At 41.9% G+C, this 22463-nt stretch overlaps 1 protein-coding gene across 1 annotated transcript in view; it reads right to left on the reverse strand.

Annotated features, from left to right (window-relative positions):
- The window catches only part of CMTR1 (cap methyltransferase 1), a 55356-nt gene extending 33122 nt beyond the window's left edge, over nt 1-22234 (reverse strand). Inside the window, exons 1-5 of the mRNA XM_046639058.1 lie at nt 22047-22234; nt 19951-20088; nt 4648-4799; nt 2948-3106; nt 236-328 (exon numbers count right to left, since the gene is read on the reverse strand). Of these exons, the coding sequence (XP_046495014.1) occupies nt 236-328; nt 2948-3106; nt 4648-4799; nt 19951-20083 (537 nt within the window). The 5' untranslated portion in view covers nt 20084-20088; nt 22047-22234. The remainder of the gene's footprint in view (nt 1-235; nt 329-2947; nt 3107-4647; nt 4800-19950; nt 20089-22046) is intronic.
- Nucleotides 22235-22463: the final 229 nt, after the last annotated feature.

Here is a 22463-nt window from a genome sequence, read left to right on the forward strand (position 1 = left end):
GTACTGCCTTGCAAGTTAAATGACTAGGAGAATAAAATCCTGTCTGCCACATCTCCCCAGTGGCATATCTGTAAGGCCCTGACACATTCTCTTGACGCAGCTTTATTCCTGCCCGAAGGGTCAGATTCATAATGTTCTTAAACTGTGAGTATACATACATATATATCGGACTTGAAGAGGAGAAAGTCAGGAGCTAAGTGCCAAGAATTCAGGGTACATTATCCTGAAATCCTACCTTTCCCACAACCATCCAATCGCTCATTTCCTGAGTGTCAGGAATTTCAGTGGTACATTCTGGGAACCATGACACCTGCTCACAGGCACTGGGCTACAAACAAAAGAGAGGCAAATAAGTCAAGTAAGACAGACCCTGAGGGCTAGGCCCCAAACCACCAGGGCTTCCCCAAAACAATCAAGAGAGACTCAGAGTGAGAAGGGTCCAGGAAGCTGAGGCTAAATGCAGTGGTCAGATATGAGAACTGAGAGCCAGAATTCTTAAGTTTCACTTCTGAAGGCCAGCTCCAATTCTGGTTTGAACACTCAGGAACTTCCCAAACCAAGGTTTCTTTCATTTGTTCCAATATTATTTGATGAATACCTACTATGGGCTAAGTGCTCAGAATGCAGAGTTTAAAAGACATGGTCCTTGATGCAAGGGGCCCACAATCAGAGCAGTGTGTACACAGACAAGTACGCATGGCATATAAGTCTATGATAAGGTAATTACATCAGGAAGACTCAATGGCAGTGAGTCTCACCTTCTGATGCCTTTCAAGGTGTTATTCACGAAATAAACAGGATTCTTCGCCTGTTCATTCCAAGCCAGAGTAGAAACTGGCATCTCTAATGCTGCTGCTTCTTAATTTTTCAATTACTTTATCAAGCTAAAACAGTGGTTTTCATCCTGGCTACACATTAGGTCATCTGCAGTCCTTCTAAAAAGTACTGATGCCTGGGCTCTACCTCAGAGTATATTATTCTCTTGGTTTGAGGTGGGGACCCTCAGACCAAAACGCTAAAAGTATGGGGACTTTTCAGAAGTCCCCAGATGATTCTAATGTGCAGCTAGGGCTAAGTTCACTGGGTTAGAGAAGATGTGGATTATAAAACCTAAACAGGTGGCTAACCTGCATGGCAGCTTCACACACTGCCTCCCAAGCAAGTGTGGAGAAGAGATTCACCATTGCAAACTGAAGCAATATGATTAAAGGTAATATTACATGCTCTGAAAGGCATAAAATGGTAACACAATGCAAGGTCTTGAGGGCAAGCCAACCACCATCAACAGAGAAAGTTTAAAAGAAAAATTACTGAAGCCTTTTGTCAATGAATCTGGCAGGGAATCACGCATCTCCCCTGGTCAAATCCATCACCTTTAAGCATAAATAGTTGCAAATTATAAACTCTAGGAAAAAAACAGCTCATATACACTTTGGATGCCCCTTTGAAGAGAAAAAGCGGACTCAATCTCCCCATGGACATCTGAACATTTAGGCTACCTGCAAAGTGGACTTTGTCTGAAAGGTCAAACCTTGCACTCTACATTCCTGGGCTGTAGGAGCCAATGAGCACTTTCCCTGCAGTGACTCCAGAAACTGAATATTCAGCTCAGGCCACCCAAACTCATATACCTTAAAGAAGTGGCCACCAACTACAGTTGAACCAAAGTCTTAACCGAAACATAGGGCATCTTTTGTAAGAAAAGAATTGAATTATGTGTAAAAGGTAATTAGGATAGTTTTGCCTCCAAAAGGAATTTCAACAGACTGTCCCCATTAAAAACAGAGATTTCATGGGCAAATTTCAGATTTCACGTTGGTAATGTTAGTTTTAATTCTGCCCCACTGAGAGGACTGGGACTCTACTTGTTTTCACACAAATGAGGATATGGAAAGCACCAAGTATTTCTAAGGTGAAAATCTGCATCTAGCACCCAATTACAGACACTTGCCCTATTCTGCACTGTCTCATCTGCTATTCTGCTGGTCTCCTCTCTTGACAACTACAAGGCAACACAGCAGGACCACCCCCAGAACCCATTAGCTCCTAGCTTGTCAGCATCTTACTCTGAAGACTTATTAGACTTTTATCATGTGCAGGTTCATGGAGTTCTTTCCTGAACTGGAACATCAAAGAGACAAAGTATCAACTTTCCAGAGTTCAGAGCCACATCTAAAGCTCAACTGTAGCAACTAGGTAGAAGGCTAGACATTTGTATTCTATTTTCTCCAGTTTTGACTCTGTAATATTTCACCATTATTTTTAGGTGTTTTTATTATACCTACTTCAAATCCTTTGTGGAATAAGGTATGACATAAATAAATGAATAAAAATAAAATCTCAACATTATCTGTGCCATGGAAAGGGACAAGAGTCTTTTTGGGTATTCGGGGTTAAAACAAACTGGTGCCCAAGTAGATAATCAAACTAAACCCAGAACAGAAAAGCAATATGGCATAAACAAACACCTATTTACAACTGGGATGTCATAAACCTGTGGAGGTTTAAGGACCTTAAAGGGCACCTTATCCCGTCAGTCACTCACATAGTCAGAGGGTGGGTCCTCATTCAGCCCACTTGAATCCTTCAGCAGAGGGAGCTCACTACCTTGTGAGGTATCTTAATCACTAGTGGAAAGCTATATTTATTTATTAAACTTCTTTGTGGAGTCAAACTCTGCCTTCCAGCATCTTCTACTCATTGGTCTTACATAGTCCTATATGAAGCAACAGGAAACAAATCTACATCTTATCACATCTCCTCCAGTCTTCTGTTTTCCATTCTGGACATCTCCACTACCTTCCAGGTAAGAAACTAGTTCCAATCCCCACTAACCACCCTGATCATACTGCTTCTGGAGACTTTTAGTTTGTTAATATGATTACTTAAAGCCACGCATCCAAAAACACAAGTGGCTTTCCTGTCTCCTCCTCCCCACACCAGTTACCTCTGGCTCACTTCGCCAATCTACGTTCAGCTCTTGGTCAAAGCCTTGCAGAGTCAGACCCAAGCCTCTTCGACCCTTCTGATTAGAGGCCTCAACGATGTCTTTCCGACCCTGGCTGTATTTACCCAATCCTTCACCTTCCTTGAAGCCCATCTTGGCCTGAAAAAGAGAAGTAATGAAGAATTTATATAAATAAGCAGACATTTATTTAGCCCCTATCATGTGCCAGACATTGTGTTAACCCCTGAGAAATGTAGATCAGTAAGGTCTAAAGTTTTCCTTCTAGCCTAATGGAGAAAAGAAGTAGAAATAAATAACCACAGTTTAACTGTGGCCCCAGTGGCTGTCTATCCTGGAGGCGAGAATCTAGGGCAACCAGAAGCTGGATAAATAAGAAGGGACCTCATAGCTGTAATTAAAAGCACCAAGAGTACTTAATGAATCTCATGGGACATTTGCACAACCACCCTTGTAGCTAATTTGTCTGATTAAGTGAGAAGTAGATCTAGAGTAGAGATGATGGAGAACATAATTTAAAATGGAACCGCTTTAAGCAGCAACTTCTACCTTACCCTCAACCAGTCAAACAGTCTTATTAGGCAAGGACAATGAGGGCTTGTAGAAGCCTGCTCAACTAAGAGATAAAATGAAAAATCACTCCATGTAAAACTGAGCTATGGAAGGCACTATAAAATGCTGGACAGAAATATTTTTTTAAATGTCACAACCGTCTATAAGCTCTTACACTAAACTCTAGAGTCATAGGCCCAAGTAGCACACTCCAAAAATCAGAGACCCAAATTCCAAACCCCACAGACCCTTACCTAATAAAAGAACTGCAACCCTGAGAAGATCTAAGTCCTCCTAGAGGGTCTATATTGCTTTTGGGAAGGGCACTACCAGCTCAAGAGCTGCATGGAATTCCTACAATGGACATAAATCCTTCCCCCAGGTCAAAGAGGCTGAGTGAGTCACAAACCTCTCCATCTTCCACTTCCCCAAAGTTTGTGGCCCTGAAACTAGAATCCTGACTATGACTTAAGAAGTGGCAGTTCTCATTCTCAAATAAATCCAACAGAAAATGGAGAAGTCAACTATAATATTCCTGAAGCCAGACGGAAGGCAAACTCGGATTTCCCTAACCTATGTACATACACTAAAGTTTGACGAGGAAAGTGAGTAGGTCTTCCTATTTACTTTCCTTCTTATGGCATATCAACAGGGTATGGAAGTTTGGAAGAAGAATTGTGCCTTCTTTTGGAAATAACACAGAAGACTGTACTACTCTCATTTATTTTAGGCATCCGGGGGTGGGCAGAATTTTAGTCATTTTTTCTGAGATCACTCACTAGAACAAAAATTCACAGCATGAAGCCTCTTTACCCACTGACACACATCCATGTGTAGGGAAGTATGTTCACATGTGCTCATAATAAGAATTCATCACTAAGCAGACCAAAGGGTGATCCAGCTCTGGACAGGACAGGAGAAGCAGCCTGAGCAGCCATTTCCTATGAATGAGTCCAATGTGATAGATATGTCTATCAAGAAGGCAGCCACACTCTCTCTACTAAATTTCAGTAGCTGAAAAAGCAGAGGAAAAATTCACGCCCTAGCTTTTCTTCTTTTCATACCAATACAGTTTCCCTTCTCTCACTCTGCTAATGGAGCTTAGAAACACAACCCAAGTGCTGACATACCATAAGCTTCTGGGAGACACTATTATACATAGAATAGCGAGAGGAAGTTCCCTCCACAAGGGAGTCTGCTTTGAATGCATCATCGAAAGAGTCAGAGCTACGCTGCTTCCCCTCAGTCTCGCTGTCAGATCCACTTAGGCTTGTGGCAGACGCTGGAACAGAAAAAAAGAAAATACTTAGGTGAGTTTATGGCACAAAATAGCCTCTAAGTTTCATTTATTCAACTAGTAGTGTTAAGTATATGCCTTGCACATATAAAGTTGACAAAATGACCCAGGGTCAAATGTATTCTCTACTTCTCACTGCATAATCTTGGGCAAGTCACTGAAAGTTCCCAATGGTACTTGATACACAGCAGGAGCTCAACAATATCAGTTTTCCTTTCTCATTCTTTCAATTTCTTTCCCTATAAAACAGGGATGGTTACACCTACCTCATGGGGTTGCTTGAAGATTAAATGAAATAACGTATTTGAAAGTATATTGTCAAATATAAAATGTATTTATTGAAGATGATTGTTATTTTTGCTGCTGCTGTTTATTACTTGAACATCATTCCAAACACTGGCGCCTGGTTCCATTTTCAACAATCCTATCATTGGACTAACAATTTCCGATTGATTAATCTCCTAGTTTCCTCCGTTTTCAGTCCTTCAAACTTATAGGTGAGAGGGTGGGTCTATAACACAGCTCCAGAGAAGAGCTGGCTCAAAGGGGAAGAAGTGGAAGAAGAGAAGGGGTAGGGAAAGAAAGAAAAGAGAAGGAAGAGGAGGAAAGAGAGGAAAACAGGAAAGAGGGGAGATGCTTAGGCAGCAGTACCAACTGAGGTGGAGAGTAGAGGAGTTGCATCTAAATACTCCAGGAGGGAGCTGCTGCCTGAGTGAGCTAAGCCATTATCTTCATGGTCAACAACCTTGTTGCCAAAGGACTTCAAATAAGAACCACTTTAGCAGCTGCCAAAAGTAATGCAGTACCTGTCTCTTGGCCAAAAGGGGGATGATCCACGGTCTAGATATTCACTGTGACTGGCTCTTTCTCTCTCCTTTATAGATACATGAATCTCTTAAATTGAAAGCTATTTCAATCCAGTGTAATTTTATTCATGTAGTTTCTCAGGCAAAGCCACCCAAATCTGGAAATAGACTATATCTCAGAAATCTGGTCAACAATTTCTGCATATTCCCAATGAAAATGGTATAAACTGCAAGCCAGGAGGAATGTAGAACAGGAAATGAGAGTGGTGGTGTCCCATCCGATCCTGAGGCTTAAAACTGTACTGTGCTCAACAGCATACACATCTCATTAATAAGTTAATTGTGCTTAAGAATAAAATAAAAATTGTTTTCAATTTATGTGTACTATTCTTTCAAACATGTATTTGATTTCAAGATACGAATGCTTGCTATTTAGACCTAAATACTTAATAAACTGAACTGTCAGGTATTTCTTTTGGCCTAGGGTCATGCTGAAAAAAGTTAAGACAACACAAAGGGTGCCAAGAACACCTGAGAAGTGCTGCTCTATATACTGAAATGGATAGATCACCAAGACACGCTGTCAAATGAATAACAGGAGAGCTAGCCCATATGCATAAGAATGGCATTCTAACTCTTGTGCACTAAAGAGAGAAAGTAAGAATATATATTTTTATTTATTGTAATTGCCAAAAGGGTGTTTGGAAGGAAAGATATACAAGAAGACCAAGAGAACTGATGATCCTCACATGTGGGGTTGAGGCATGGAGACAACACCAAATGATTACTTGGAATAAGTGAAAGTGAAAGAAGTGAAATTTGATTTACATTTTTATATCACTAGAGTTTATGCTGGCTATATTTTCATATTTTTTGATTTAACAATCATGTGAATATATTATCTACTAAAACTTAAAATAAACATTAAAAAAATGACTTAGCAATGTGGTCCAATTCCTTTAAGGAAGAAAGGAAGTCCCCAAGAAGAGATGCTGAGTCAAAGCTTGGCTGCTTGAGGAAAGGCACAAAGGGCAGCGATGTAAAACAATTCCTATTATGCCCAAGATGATCACCATTCTGACATTCATAACTTGAGGATGACATCAGAATTCTAAAGCCTTTCTGCACTGATCCATCCATTTCGCTCCAAGAACACAAAATCGCTAAGGGTTGACATTTGAGAAGAGCGAAGCCTTTCCCAGCACCCTGACCTAATTCTCCTTTCCACTGTGCTCCAGAAGCACAAGTATTCACAACATCAGCAGAGCACTCATCACACTGCCTGAGAGCCAGTTATCGTCACATGCCACCCCACTGGACAGGGTCACTCCTAGAAAGCAGGAACTGTGTCACAGTCAACTTTCTATCTCCAACATCTGGACAGAAGCTTTTTACTCAATAGAAATTAATTCAATGCTCACTGTAGTGAATTTCAAGAACTGTTACCCAGTTGTCATCTTTGCTAAGAACCTACTGAGTGTATAGCTCCTTAAGATATTTCCTCTTACAATACCTCACACAAGTAGTGCAAGATTTTCACACCCCTCAGAAGTATAAGGATAGAGAGTTGACATCAGCATCGTGGCAGAATGAATTGTTCCCTTTGTCTCTCCCCTCTAAGTTACAACTACGTGGACACTCATTAACCAGCAGAGGATTCCCTGCACAGCACAATAGGACATTTGAGAAATCCATGCAGCCATGCATCTGAAGGTGGGTGGAGTGGATCCCTGGGAAGCCGTGAAACTAGGTGAGTGCACCCCTTCCCCTCCCCAGGAGCAGTGATCTAGGTCGTGGCTACTCACACAGTGGCCAGCATGACTGTAAGAGGAGGCGGGAGCACCAGGGCCTGCACAAATGCTTTTGGAGTTGTAGGCCAGCCTGTGGGAGCACCCACTGTGCCATGGAAGCCCTGCCCGTGGGAATACTCCCCACTGAGTGGCACGACTTAGTCCCTGTGAAGGAGTCCCCACCAAGCACAGCAGCTCAGCTGAGCCGCCTGCAAGCACAGAGCCAGCCCAAGCATGAAAAGAAGTGCCCCTCTTTTCCCGCCTACTGCACCAGCTCGGTCAGTCCTTGGCTGAGCACAGTGGTCCCAGAGCAGAACAATCCGCTGGCAGAGCACAGAGGCCTTGATTGTGCGTGCGTGCATGACTGGCCAAGCAGCTGTGGCCAGCATGCAAACACAGAGAAGCCCCACCAGCACAACTTCCAGTAGATGGGGCAGGATCAGAAAACACAGCTCCTGGCCCCAAGACACAGCAGGGGCAGGTGGAATCTGTCCCCTGATACTACCACAAATGCACCAGTAAAGGATCACTTCATCAAACACCATGAAGAACTACATTAACACATCAGAGCAGAAGGAAAATGACAAGTCTCCAGAAACCAATCCTGAACTAACAGAAATTTACAATCTAAATGAAAGAGAATTCAAAATAGTTATCATAAAGAAACTCAATGAGTTACAAGAAAACTCAGAAAGACAGTTCCATGAGCTAAGGAATAAAATTAATGAGCAGAAAGAATACTTCACCAAAGAGACTGAAACTCTAAAAAAAACCCAAACAAATTCTGGTTATGGAAAAAAAACAATTAATGAGATAAAAAATAATCTAGAACCCATAAAAAATAGAGCTAATGTTATGGAGGACAGAATTAGTGAGTTAGAGGATAGAAATACAGAAATGCTTCAGGTGGAGAAGGAGAGAGAATATTTAAAAAAAACGAAGAAATTCTTCAAGAAATATCCACCCCAATTAGGAAAAGAAACATAAGGATTATAGGTATTCAAGAGGGAGAAGAGAAGGCAAAAGGAGCAGAGAGCTTGTTCAAAAAAATAATAGCTGAGAACTTCCTAAACCTGGGAAAGGAACTGAACTTACAAGTACAGGAAACCAACAGAACCCTTAATTACATCAATGCAAAAAGACCTCCTCCAAGGCACATACTATTAAAACTGGCAAAAGTCAATGACAAAGAACAAATATTAACGGAAGCAAGACAGAAGAAAATACCTTGCAAAGGAACTCCTAACAGGCTTTCAGTAGATTTCTCAGCAGAAACCTTACAGGCTGGGAGGGAATGGAATGACACATTCAAAACACTGAAAGACAAAAACTTTCAGCCAAGAATACTCTATCCAGCAAAACTATCCTTCAGATACAATGGAGGAATAAAAGCTTTCCCAGATAAACAAAAGCTAAGGGCATTCACTGTCACTAGTCTTGCCTTACAAGAAATGTTGAAAGGAGCCTTTTCATCTGAAACTAAAAAGCAAACTAAAACTTTTCATCTAAAACTAAAAAACCTTGAGCAAGGAGATAGACGGCTTCAGAAAATTGGAGCTCTATATCAGAACAAGTTAGTTAACACTTAATGATAACATAAAAGATAAAGGAGAGGAAAGCATCAAAAACAACTATAAACACTTCAATTTAGTCACAAACTCACAACACAGAAAAGAACAATTAGTGACAAAAATAACTCAGAAGGGGAAGAGGGAGGGATGGAACCTGCTTAGGCTAATAGAGATAAGAGGCTATTAGAAAATGGACTAGCTCATCTATGAAATCTTTTATACAAACTTCATGGTAACTACTAAACAAAAAGTCAAAGCAGAGCCATAAATCATAAATAAAGAGAAAACTGAGAAAAACATCACAGAAAACTACCAAACTCAAATGGCAGTCAGAAATACAAGGGGAAAGAAACAATAGAAATATAGAACCACCAGAAAACAAAAGATAAAATGGCAGTATTGAGGCTGGCATGGTGGCATAGAGGTTAAGTTTGCAGGCTCCGCTTTGGTGGCCCAGGGTTTGCCAATTTGGATCCTGGGCATAGACCTACGCACCGTTTCTCAAGCCATGCTGTGACAGGTGTCCCATATATAAAAAATAGAGAAAGATAGGCACAGATGTTAGTTCAGGGCCAATTTTCCTCAGCAAAAAGAGGATTGGTGGTGGATGTTAGCTCAGGGCTAATCTTCCTCAAAAAAACAAAACAAAATACAAAATTGGCAGTACTAAGCCTTCCTATATCAATAATCACTCCAAATGTAAATGGTTTGAACTTACCAATCAAAAGACACAGAGTGGCAGGATGGATTAAAAGACAAGACTCAACAATATGCAGCCTCCTGGAAACACACCTCAGCTCTCAAAACAAACACAGGCTCAGAGTAAAGGGATGGAAGACAACACTACAAGCAAATGGCAAGTAAAAGAAAGCAGGTGTTGCCATACTTACATCAGACAAAGCAGATTTCAAGATAAAAAAGACAATGAGAGACAAAGAGGAGCAGTATATAATGATAAAAGGGATATTCCACCAAGAGTTCATAACACTTATAAACATACATGCACCTAACAGAGGAGCGCCCAAGTATATAAAGCAACTACTAACAAACCTAAAGGGAGAAACTGACAGCAACACAATAGGAGGAGACTTCAACACCCCACTTACATCAACAGATAGATCATCCAGACAAAAGTCAAGGAAATAGTGGCCTTAAATGAAACACTACACCAGATGGGCTAATAGATAATATATAGACCACTCTATCCAAAAACAGCAGAATACACATTCTTCTCAAGTGCGCATGGAACATTCTCAAAGACAGACCATATGTTGGGAAACAAGGCAAGCCTCAATAAATTTAAGAAGACTGAAATCATATTAAGCATCCTTTCTGACAACAATGCTATGAAACTAGAAATCAACTACAAAAAAAAGGCTAGGAAAGTCACAAATATGTGGAGACTAAACAACATGCTATTGAACAACCATTGGATCAATGAAGAAATCAAAGGAAAAATTAAAAAATACCTAGAGACAAATGAAAATGAAGACACAACATACCAACTCTTACAGAATGCAGCAAAAGTGGTGCTAAGAGGGAAATTTAGAGTAGAACAGGACTACCTCAACAAAGAAGAAAAATCTCAAATAAGTAATCTTAAACTACGCCTAACAGAACTAGAAAAAGAAGAACAAACAAAGCCCAAGGTGAGCAGAAAGGAGGAAATTACAAAAATTAGAGCAGAAGTAAATGAAATAGAGACTAAAAAAACAATAGAAAGGATCAGTGAAACTAAGAGCTGGTTCTTTGAAAAAATAAAATAGACAAATCCTCAGCCAGACTCACTCAGAAAAAAAGAGAGAAGGCTCAAATAAATAAAATTAAAAATGAAATGAGAAATTACAATGGATACCACAGAAATACAAAGGATTATAAGAGAATAATATGAAAAACTACATGCCAACAAACTGGTCAACCAAGAAGAAATGGATAAATTCTTAGACTCACACAACCTCCCAAAACTGAATCAAGAAGAAATAGAGAATCTGAATAGACCAATCACAAGTAAAGAGAATGAAACAGTAATAAAAACCTCCCAAAAACCAAAAGTTCAGGACCAGATGGCTTCTCTGGAGAATTCCACCAAACATTCAAAGAAGATTTTAATACCTATCCTTCTCAAACTATTCCAAAAACTTGAAGACGACAAGAGGCTTCCTAACTCATTTTATGAGGCCAACACTACCCTGATACCAAAACTACACAAGCACAACACAAAGAAGGAAAATTACAGGACAATATCACTGATGAACATAGATGCAAAAATCCTCAACAAAATATTGGCAAATCAAATACAGCAATACATTAGAAGGATCATACACCACAATCAAGTGGGATTTATACCAGGGATGCAGGGATGGTTCAACATCTGCAAATCAATCAATGTGATACACCACATTAACAAAATGAGGAATAAAAATAACAATAATCTCAATAAATGCAGAGAAAGCATTTGACAAGATCCAACATCAATTTATGATAAAAACTCTCAATAAAATGGGTGTAGAAGGAAAGTACCTCAACATAATAAAGGCCATATATGACAAACCCACAGCCAACATCGTATGCAACAGTGAAAAACTGAAAGCCATCCCTCTGAGAACAGAACAAGACAGGGGGTGCCCACTCACACCACTCCTATTCAACATAGTACTGGAGGTTTTGGCCACAGCAATTAGGCAAGATAAAGAAATAAAAGGTATCCAAACTGGAAAGGAAGAAGTAAAACTCTTACTGTTTGCAGATGACATAATTCTACATACAGAAAACCCTGAAGCATCCACCAGAAATCTATTAGAAATAATCAACAACTATAGCAAAGTTGCAGGGTACAAAATCAACTTACAAAAATCAGTTGCATTTCTCTACACTAATAACGAACTAGCAGAAAGAGAAGTCAAGATTACAATCCCATTTATAATCACAACAAAAAGAATAAAATAGGGGCCCGCCCCATGGCCGAGTGGTTAAGTTTGTGTGCTCTGCTTCAGCAGCCCAGGGTTTCGCTGGTTCGAATCCTGGGCACGGACATGGCACTGCTCATCAGGCCACGCTGAGGCAGCATCCCACATGCCACAACTAGAAGGACTCACAACTGAAAATACACATCTATGTACTGGGGGGGCTTTGGGAGAAAAAGGAAAAATTTTTTTAAATCTTAAAAAAAAAAGAATAAAATACCTAGGAATAAATATAACAAAGAAGGTGAACAATCTATACACTGAAAACTATAAGACATTATTGAAAGAAATCGAAGAAGACATAAAGAAATGGAAAGATATTTCACATTCATGGGATTAGAAGAATAAACATAGCTAAAATGTCCATATTACCTAAAGCAATCTACAGATTCAATGCAATCCCAATCAGAACCCCAATCAGAACCCCAATTTCTTTATGGAAATAGAACAAAGAATCCTAAAATCTATATGGAACAACAAAAGACCCTGAACGGCCAACACAAGCCTGAGAAAAAAAGAACAAAGCTGGAGGCATCAAAATCCCTGACTTTAAAATATACTACAAAGACAGGGCCAGTCTGGTGGCACAGCGGTTAAGTTTACACATTCCGCTTCGGTGGCCCGGGGTTCACCAGTTCAGATCCCAGGTGCAGACATGGCGCCACTTGGCAAGCCATGCTGTGGCAGGCGACCCACATATAAAGGAGAGGATGATGGGCATGGATGTTAGCTCAGGGTCAGTCTTCCTCAGCAAAAAGAGGATTGGTGACAGATGTTAGCTCAGGGCTAATCTTCCTCAAAAGAAAAAAAAAAGAGAAAAAATATATATATACTACAAAGCTACAGTAATCAAAATAGCATCATACTGGCACAAAAATAGACATACAGATTAATGGAACAGAACTGAAAGCCCAGAAATAAGACCACACATCTATGGACAGCTAATCGTCAAAAAAGGAGCTAAAAACATACAATGGAGAAAGGAAAGTTCTCTTCAATAAATGGTGTTGGGGGAGCTGGTCTAGTGGCGTAGGGGTTAAGTTCATGTGCTCTGCTTTGGCAGCCTGGGGTTTGCAGGTTCAGATCCCAAGAGCAGAGCTAGCACCACTTGTCAAGCCACAGTATGGCAACATCCCACATAAAATGGAAGAAGACTGGCACGGATGTTAGTTCAGTGATGATCTTCCTCAAGCAAAAAGAGGAAGAACGGCAACAGATGTTAGTTCAGGGCCAATCTTCCTCACAAAAAGAAAAAGAAAAAAAGAAATGGTGCTGGGAAAACCAGGCAGTCACATGCAAAAGAATGAAAGTAGACCACTATCTCAAACCATACACAAAAATTAACTCAAAATGGGTTAAAGACTTGAATGTAAGACCTGAAACCATAAAACTCCTAGAAGAAAATATAGGCAGGACACTCTTTGACATCTGTCTTAGCAGCATCTTTTCGAATACAATGTCTACTCAGGGAGGGAAACAAAAAATAAACAAGTGGGACTACATCAGACTAAAAAGCTACTGCAAGGCAAAGGAAACCGCGAACAAAACGAAAAGACAACCCACCAACTGGGAGAAAATATTTGTAAATCATATATGTCAAGGGGTTAATTTCCAAAATATATAAAGTCATACAATTCAACAACAAAAAGACAAACAACCCGATCAAAAAATGGGCAGACAATATGAACAGACATTTTTCCAAAGATATACAGATGGCCAACGAGCACATGAAAAGATGTTCAATATCACTAATTATTAGGGAAATGCAAATCAAAACAACAATGAGATATCACCTCAGACCGGCTATAATTAACAAGATTAGAAATAATAAGTGTTGGAGAGGATGTGGAGAAAATGGAACCCTCACCCACCGCTGATGGGAATGCAAACTGGTGCAGCCACTATGGGAAACAGTACAGGGATTCCTCAAAAAATTAAAAATAGAACTACCATATGATGCAGCTATCCCACTACTGAGTATTTATCCAAAGAACATGGAATCAACAACACGAAGAGATCTATGCACCCATATGTTCACTGCAGCATTATTCACAATAGCCAAGATGTGGAAACAACCCAAGTACCCATCAACTGATGAGTGGATAAAGAAGATGTGGTTTATATATACAATGGAATACTACTCAGTCATAAAAAAGACAAAATCGTGCCATTTGCAACAACATGAATGGACCTTGAGGTATTATCTCAAGCAAAATAAGCCAGTCAGAGACAGAGAAACACCATATGATTTTGCTCATAACACATGGATAAAAAGAACAAATTAGTGGTTACCAGAGGAGAAGGGGGTGGGGGTTGGGCAATAGGGATAAAGTGGCACATATGTATGGTGATGGATAAAAATTAGACTATTGGTGGTAAGCACGATGCAGTCTATACAGTAACTGATTTATGATAAGGTAAACCCAGAATTACATAATGTTATAAACCAATACGACCTCAATAAAATTTTTTTAAAAAGTGTAAGCACAGATGTCATTACACATTTGTCCAAACCTATAGAGTATACAATACCAAAAGTGAACCACAATGTAAACTATGGACTCAGGATAATAATGCCACTGTGAGTTCATCAGTTGTAACAAATGTACCACTATGAGGGATGTTGATAATGGGGCAGGCTATGCATGTGTAGGGGCAGAGGGTTTAGGAGATACCTGTGTACTTTCCTCTCCACTTTGCTGTGAACCTTAAACTGCTCCAAAAAAAGGAAATCTTTAAAAAAATCTTTTTCAAAAAGATTAAACAACAACAACAAAAAGTTTAAGCATGAAGATGGAATATTTATAGCCAAAAAGAGAACTGGGTCCTCCTGGGACTAGTGGTTAGCACCTCCCCCACGCCCTAGGCTGAAATAGGACATCTGTCAGATCTGTCAGAGAACAAAACACTGATATTGTTTAATGGATCAGGGGACAACTTGGGTTCAGGACCTGTTCTATAAGAGGTCCACGCCATATACAATGGAGTACTATCCAAAAGTAACAACCCTATCCTCAGAGAGTTTAAAAATTTAATAGCTAAGATAAATATGCATTTTTTAAGGATATAACATTTTGCAAAAGAAAGAAAAGGAGGGGCCAGCCCCGCAGCCGAGTAGCTAAGTTTGCACACTCCGCTTTGGGAGCCCAGGGTTTCACCAGTTCGGATCCTGGGTGCGGGCATGGAACTGCTCATCAGGCCACGCTGAGGCGGCGTCCCACATGCCACAACTAGAAGGACCCACAACTAAAATATACAACTACGTACTAGGGGAATTTGGGGAGAAAAAGGAAAAAAAAAAAAAAAGGAAGGTGAACATGTGTGAAAAAATCAGAATAAACTTAAAACCAAAATTCTAGCTCCTAAGCATTAGCAAGGAGGGCTTTTAGTTGAGAATATCCCTGTAGGAGAGGCATCAAATCTGCCCCATTCTCTTAAGGTGGCTATCCAATTCCCTCAATAAAGAGCTGACTCGTTTACATGGACCAATGCAGCACACATTGCAGAGTGCGAGAGAGTACCACTCACAAGGAAAGATCCAGAACATTAACAGTGAGTAACCATGGAAACCGAAAAGTGAGGTGATATTTATCGTCTGTTTTGCACCTTTCTGCATTTTCTGTGTAAGAAAGAATCTATTAGTTTGAAAATCAGGATTAAAAAAATAAAGCTATAAAGAAATAAAGTACCATTCCAGGCCTTTGCAAGAATTTGGTTCCTTTCCAGAGAAATCTTCAGAAGACAGCTTTGAAGGGAAAGACCTCCTAAGTGGCTCAAGACTAAGCCTGGGCCTCTAACTATTATCTCTCATGCAGAGGAGAGAGATGCGCTCTGCAACAGAGTGCCCACATGCTAAAGAACTGCACGCTTCCAAAGGCGCAGATTCTCTTCACTCGGTTGCTTCTATGCCTTCAATCTGTACTGCTTTCTATAGAAAGAGGTGGTACCAGGATTGCGGGCAGCTCCCTAAGCACAGCCCTAAAGTTTCCTTCTGGGCAGCCCAGGATCCAGGGTCCTAACTAATTACAAGCTACAATGTTAAACCAGTTATTATCCCTTTCACCAGCTATGTGGGGATTCACAGGTCTATCCATGAAAAGTTTAGGAACATCTGGTATCCTTCTCAAAGGAGAGTGTGCCCTTGGTCCAGCTTTAGGGAGGTGTCAGTCTGTTAAGTTTGCTTAAGGACAGTGGTACGAACATCATTCCTGGGCATGCAGCTTCTTGTCACCCTCAGATCTCACAGGGAGATCTTTTGTTTTGTCTTTATAACATTTTTGGACCAAAATGAGAGGGAGAACCAAATTTGGCTGGAAGTCTCATTAGGCAAATCGGTGGTAATTCTAGTGCAAAATTCCAGCCCAGACTCTGGCACAAAGATCCTTGCACTCCATTCCTCTTCCCTAGGTGTTACCTAGCGTACAGCTGTCCCGTCCAGGTTCTGAGAGTGAGGCTGATGAAAGCTAAAATATATCCTACTAGGCATTTCTTTGTGCTATCCAGAAGTGCACTGAATAAGTAGATAAGCCTTACTTCTCTCTTTTATTTCAAGTGGTATTTGAAACCAATTCTTAGCCTGACATGATTTAAGACAAAGTTCCTAAATTAGTCCTGATGTCCACAGACTGCCACAGCCACTACTTATTTTTACCCCTGGGCCTCTGGGGCCACTCTTTTTAGACAAAAAGGAGATAACTATCATGGCTGCAACAGGAACGAAAGAGGAGGTTTAGCCTCCCAAGACTGATAAGAATTTAACAAACACTGAGCAATCCTGTAATGAGGATATAAATTAACAGGAGTAATAAGGTCAGTCTATTAAAATCATTGGTTTCATTAAGAACTTGCCAAAGCTAGGTGGCATTCCCATTTACCTTCCCAGGAGCTCCCCTTCTAAAACCTACCAGGAAGCCCAAAACACTCTTTAGAGTTTTTATTTAAGATTTCTTCTCTACCTGATGGAAATCATTACTCTTAAGTCATTTTAAAGAAGAAAGGTTCACTTTATAAAAGAATCAGAGGTTTCCCAGATACTGGCAAAATTTTCACAAGGCAATAGAACAGTAGGGTAAACACGCCAAGATTAAAAATGACAGTGACAACACACAAAGAGGGGCAGCTCCAATCCCTAATGGCCAAGGTGAGCAGCACACAGATACAGAAGAATAAATTATGGATTTTAATAAACATCACATCTTGCCTAACAATTGCTGTGGAATACACTTATTCCTGTTTAAAGACTCAATTTTTCCTTCATGCCAGACAAATGGCAACTCGTTAGAGCAATTTAAACAGATACGGATAAAGGAAGTTTTTGATTAAGGTCATGAATCTGGGCTGACAGGAAAGCGATGGTGTTTCAGGGAAAATAGCCTGTTTAGGGAAGAATGAAACCTGGTGGAGGGGAAGGAGCCTGGCAACTTCCAAAGCAGCGCCCTGTGGGAGGGCCAGGAGCCACACTGGATGCACAGCTGAGGAGAAAGGAAACTGTCTGGAGGTCGAGACCACAGTTTCCCCGCGAGAAACAACCAAAGAACAAGATGACCTCCATCTGCCTCTCCTCACTTCAACAGGTTCTTATTTAATAGCAAATTTCCAAGAGTTAAGGCTTGAAAATGCCTTCAAACTCCTCTTAAATACATAAAAACTCATCCTAAAATACTCAAAAGAACGCATGATGCCACAGCAACCATGACAACATCCCTTTTTCTTCTTTACTCTGGTCAAACATCAGTCTCCGACCTGGTAATGTAGCTACCTTGTCAATAATGTAAAATAAACAAACTGATTAAACTAAATAGATCTATTAATGAGTCATCACATTGATCTAGCAGAGGAAACAAAAAAAGGCCCAGACAGAAACAGTAACTACAGTTTTTCTGTTTTCTATTTGTACTCCCTAAAGAGCATTTTTCAATCACTTGTTCAACAGTATGACCAGGTAGAAGTGGAGCAAAAGGCAATACACCTGCTTGAATGCAATGACTTGAATAGGAAAGCTGCGTATAGATCTCAGGGGATACGTAGTTTCTGGCCAAACAGTAAACTACCAGGGCACACTGTCCAGGGAACACCTAAAAGGAGCCAACACAAAACGGAGATGGTATAAATGCTAATTACTTAATGAAATGATCTTCTGCAGGCTGAAGCTGAGATAGGCAAAGTGAAAGAGGTGAAGCATTTTAAGCTTCTTGGAAAAGATACTATTGTTGCCTTCTATCAATTCTATTCCGTAAATATTCACTGAGCATTTACTCCATGCCAGGCATGGGATTGGGAGGGGAGGGGTACAGAAAGCAATCTTGCTGATGAAGACACCAGACTCTAGCCCTCAGAGTTTTTGTGTCAATATGGAGCTGCCCTTTCCTAAAATAAACTGACCCAGGAAATCCAGCAATGTTTGTTTGCCTCCGCCTCCTACCTCATTTTCTGCAAATGAAAGGGACCAAATGGCCTACTGGCAGTCATACAAGGTACTGGCCACCTCTAGATTTCTATTCTGTACACACAACAGTAATAGTCAATCCTGACTGAGTCATGTGGTGCTATTTCCAGAAAAGGTTAAAGCTATCTGGTACAATTAAAGGGAGTTTGTGGTGGGGGAGGGGATAATCTCAATTCACAGTCACTTTCTTTTTAAAGATTGGCACCTGAGCTAACATCTGTTGCCAATCTTTTTTTTTCCTCCTCCTTCTTCCTCTCCCCAAAGCCCCCCAGTACATAGTTGTATATTCTAACTGTAGGTCTTTCTGGCTCTGCTATGTGAGATGCCATCTCAGCATAGCTTGATGAGTGGTGCTAGATCCACGCCCAGGATCTGAACCAGTGAAACCCTCGGCCACCAAAGCAGAGCACACAAACTCAAGCACTCGGCCATGGGGCTAGCCCACAGAGTCACATTTTTAAAAGCCTGAAATTTAAACCAGACTGATTTTCTTGAAAGATCCTTAACCATATACCTTCCTCTACCTCAGAGTTGTCCTCTCCTTCAAAGAGATGTCACTTGAGAGCAATGTTCCCCAAGGTCTACTTAGAACTAGCTACCTCCACCACCTGAGTATCATTTATTCCCCCAGACATGCTCTCCTTTTTTCCTCTGTAGGCCATTTCTCCCAATACTGCTCAAGTCCCAGGTGAGAATCAAAACTCCCTTTCCTCAACAGTCCCTAAAACCAATGCACCCAATATTTTTTTGCCTTCTCACTTAGTAACCTCAATTACTCAAAGCCTTTCTCACCTTGATTTCAGACATCTAGCCTCCAGAACATGGAGAATAAATTTCTGTTGTTTTTAAGCCACTCAATTTGTGGTAATTTGTTACAGCAGCCCTAGGAAATTAACATAACTTGCAAGTCAAGGTAAATGCAAACAGAGCTATTTCTAATTGCTTGGTATTTGAGGCAAGCTCCTAGACACTTTACAATTTCTCACGGAAAGCATCTGTGTAAACTGTGAATGTCCATACCACAAAAAAAAGGCAAAGTAAAATGCTAGTTTTATTCAACCAGATCATTGACATCCTTTGAGCTTAATGTAAACAGTGAACACAAAGATGCTCCAATTCATTTGGGTATTTCTGATCACAACTGCTGAGGGAACTGAGAAGACTAAATGCAAAAACCTGAGGGGAATTAGGCCAGATCATTGCAGCAAAGAGTCCACCCCCTGTGAAAGAACCCCAGGATCATTAACAGCTATTAAGAGCACAGGGGACTCAACACTCACAACTACTTCTAACTGGCTTGAGGCAGCAAAAGAGTGCCACCTACTGAAGGACTCACAACAGAACTAACGCGCTTCTGTAAAAATTCCAATTTTTTAATTAAAAACAAGTTCCCCACTCCTAGTAGGAGAAAGGCAACAGGGAAGAGAGTCTACAGCCAACATCACTCTGTAGAATTTGCCTTATTTCCTCAAAGGGCAGTGTACGGCATTCTGCCCAATTCAGGCTCCAGGAATTCAAACAACCAGAAGGCCAGGAGCCTCAGACCACATGGGAAGCATACCTTTTGCTGCATGATTGACAGAGGAGGGAGGTTCATCGTCGGACGTGGAGCTGAGGCTCAGGGCAAGCTCTGCAACTCTTTTCTTCTGTTTCTTGATAGGGGCAGTGCATTCTGGATCACTTCTCCTCTTCATTGTTACTGCAACCATAAATCCAGACAGTTAGCTGCCCTTGTCAGAGCCACTAGGATCAGAGCAGGGATTCTAAAGTATAAATCATCAATGGGATGGGATTTGGCAACTCCAAACAGCTTCTGATGCCAGCACTTGAATAGTCTCTTCCTCGGAATGAAATCCAGGAAGGAGCGTAGCCAAGTTCTGGATTTCAGCAATAGCTGTTAGTTTTACTGGAAAATGTAGTGCTCACAGACCCAAAGGCCTCTGGGCCATTGGTTCAGGCACCAAAAAGTTATGGATGAACTCCACAAGCCACAGAGGAAAAAAGGCCTTGGATACTTGTTTTCTATACTTTTGATGCAATATTGGCCATGCATGACAACAACGTACACTGGAAATTAATTATGAAACCTAATGAGTTTCAACCAATATTTCCAAGGTAAAGAGACCATCCCTGAATGATACTTCCATCACCATTATTATTTTAACATGACAATTAAGAGATTACATAATATAATACCAATACTGGTTTTTGGTTTACTTCAGGAAGTTTGGAAACATGAAAGAATTGGGCAAGTTTTTAACCAGAGAAAGGAATGGAAGCTGTGGTTGACTCAGGACTGAGGAAAGAGAACAGTAGGAAAGTTATTGGGACTGGAGGTAGCCATATCATAGGACTCAGGTACAAAAACAATTTTAAGAACAGGAACCCACCCCCACAACAAAGAATGGCAACAGGCAGGCACCATTGGTAGGTACATGAAAAGTAAACATGAGATAAAAAATGAGATGGAATAAAGTGACCATGAGACCCTGAAATCTTAAGGAATGTTCAAGTTAATGAGCAAGCAAAGGTAGTCGTGAATACAGTGTGGTTTACACACAACTGATTGGCTGTAAGAGGACTCAGAAAAGAGAGAGGACTCAAAACACAGGAGCAAACAGGTGGGTGACCAGCTGGGCTGCAATCCCTTGGGGAAAGGGAAGTGCAGGGGCACAAGAACAGGCTTACAGCATGGGTCGGTCACAGCAGCGAGAGCGCAAGGCAATCCAAACATAACTGATCCCCTCAACCTCACAAAACCCTGAATCACATGGTTCACTTCTTTCCAGTTCAAGGATGAGCTAGTCAACCCAATGTATAATCTTATCCTTCCGAAGGAGGCAGCCTCTAACCAGGTACAGGCTGGGGCTATGCTGGGGAAGTAGGAAGAAGGGGAGACATGGAACAAAGCAAGACCAGGCTGAGCCACACTTCGCTTTAAACCAGTCTTAAATCCCCCCCAGAAGGCCCATAAGCAAAGCAAAAACAGTCCTCTGATTCTTAGCGACTGCGGGGGAGACTGGAAGCAGGGGAAACTCAATGCAGACTATGTTGGGGTGGGTAAAAGAAAGGAGGAAACAGTCGTATGAAAGGCAGGAGACACTGATGCTCCTCCCCAGACCACCTTAGGTTTGGGCCTTCCAAATCATCTAATCCAACCCTCTCATTTTCCGCTGGAAAAAACTGAGGCTCGAGCGGGGAAGGCCGCACAGCTAACCAATGCCCAGCTCAAGCGACCTACACAGGCCAGAAGAATGTGCTCTCGCAGGGAACTTCTAAGTGGAAGGCAGAAGGCCTGGTTCTACCTGCTGTTCCCCTAGGATGGGGTTCAAATTCCCTCCCCAGGCTTCTCCCCCTGGGCCTGGGTTTCGCACTGCCACCCCTATTCACAGAGGGAGGAGGAGAGCTCCCATCTCCCCGGGCCAGGCTTCTCATTTGAAGATAACGTGAGTGTGTGGACAAGTGCGCAGGGACGTACATCAGCGGCAGCTCGGGCTGCGAGGAACTGGCGGCGTGGGGGTGGGGGATGAAAGGGAGAGGGAAGGGGCGGCGGGGGTCACGACCGCCGAGGGGGCCGAGGCGCCGGTGGAGGGGAGAAGGATGCGGAGCCCGCGCGCCCGCCCGCTCGCTCCCCAGGGGCCGCGCGTCGGCACTCACGCTGAGGGGGGAGGGCGAGCTGCCAGGGAGCGGAGGGGGGTCAGGCCGCTGTTGCCGCCGCCGCAGCCACCAAGCCTGGCCCTGCCACTGCCAGAGCCGCCGCCGCTTCCCTCAGTTTCGTTTTCCCACGACCAGCCCCGGTCCGCCGGCCGTGCTGTCGCACTCGGGTCCCGCCCTGCGGGCCGCGCAGCTTGATGACGTCACAGGGCAGCCTGCTTCCTCCTCCCGGCCAGGTCGTGGCCCCGGGGAAGACCGCTCGGGTGCTGGTTCGCCCCGCCCCCGGGCGGCCCAGGGAGCCTGCGCAGAAGAGCCAACCGGGACAGGATACAAAAGCAAAAGTCAGCAAGTATCTTCTCTTCCGGTTCTGGGGAAGGGAAACAAATGTAAAAATTAAAAGGGCCAGGTGCTGTCACATAA

The sequence above is a fragment of the Equus quagga genome, chromosome 15, assembly GCF_021613505.1.
Source record: "Equus quagga isolate Etosha38 chromosome 15, UCLA_HA_Equagga_1.0, whole genome shotgun sequence".
NCBI classification, from domain to species: domain Eukaryota; kingdom Metazoa; phylum Chordata; class Mammalia; order Perissodactyla; family Equidae; genus Equus; species Equus quagga.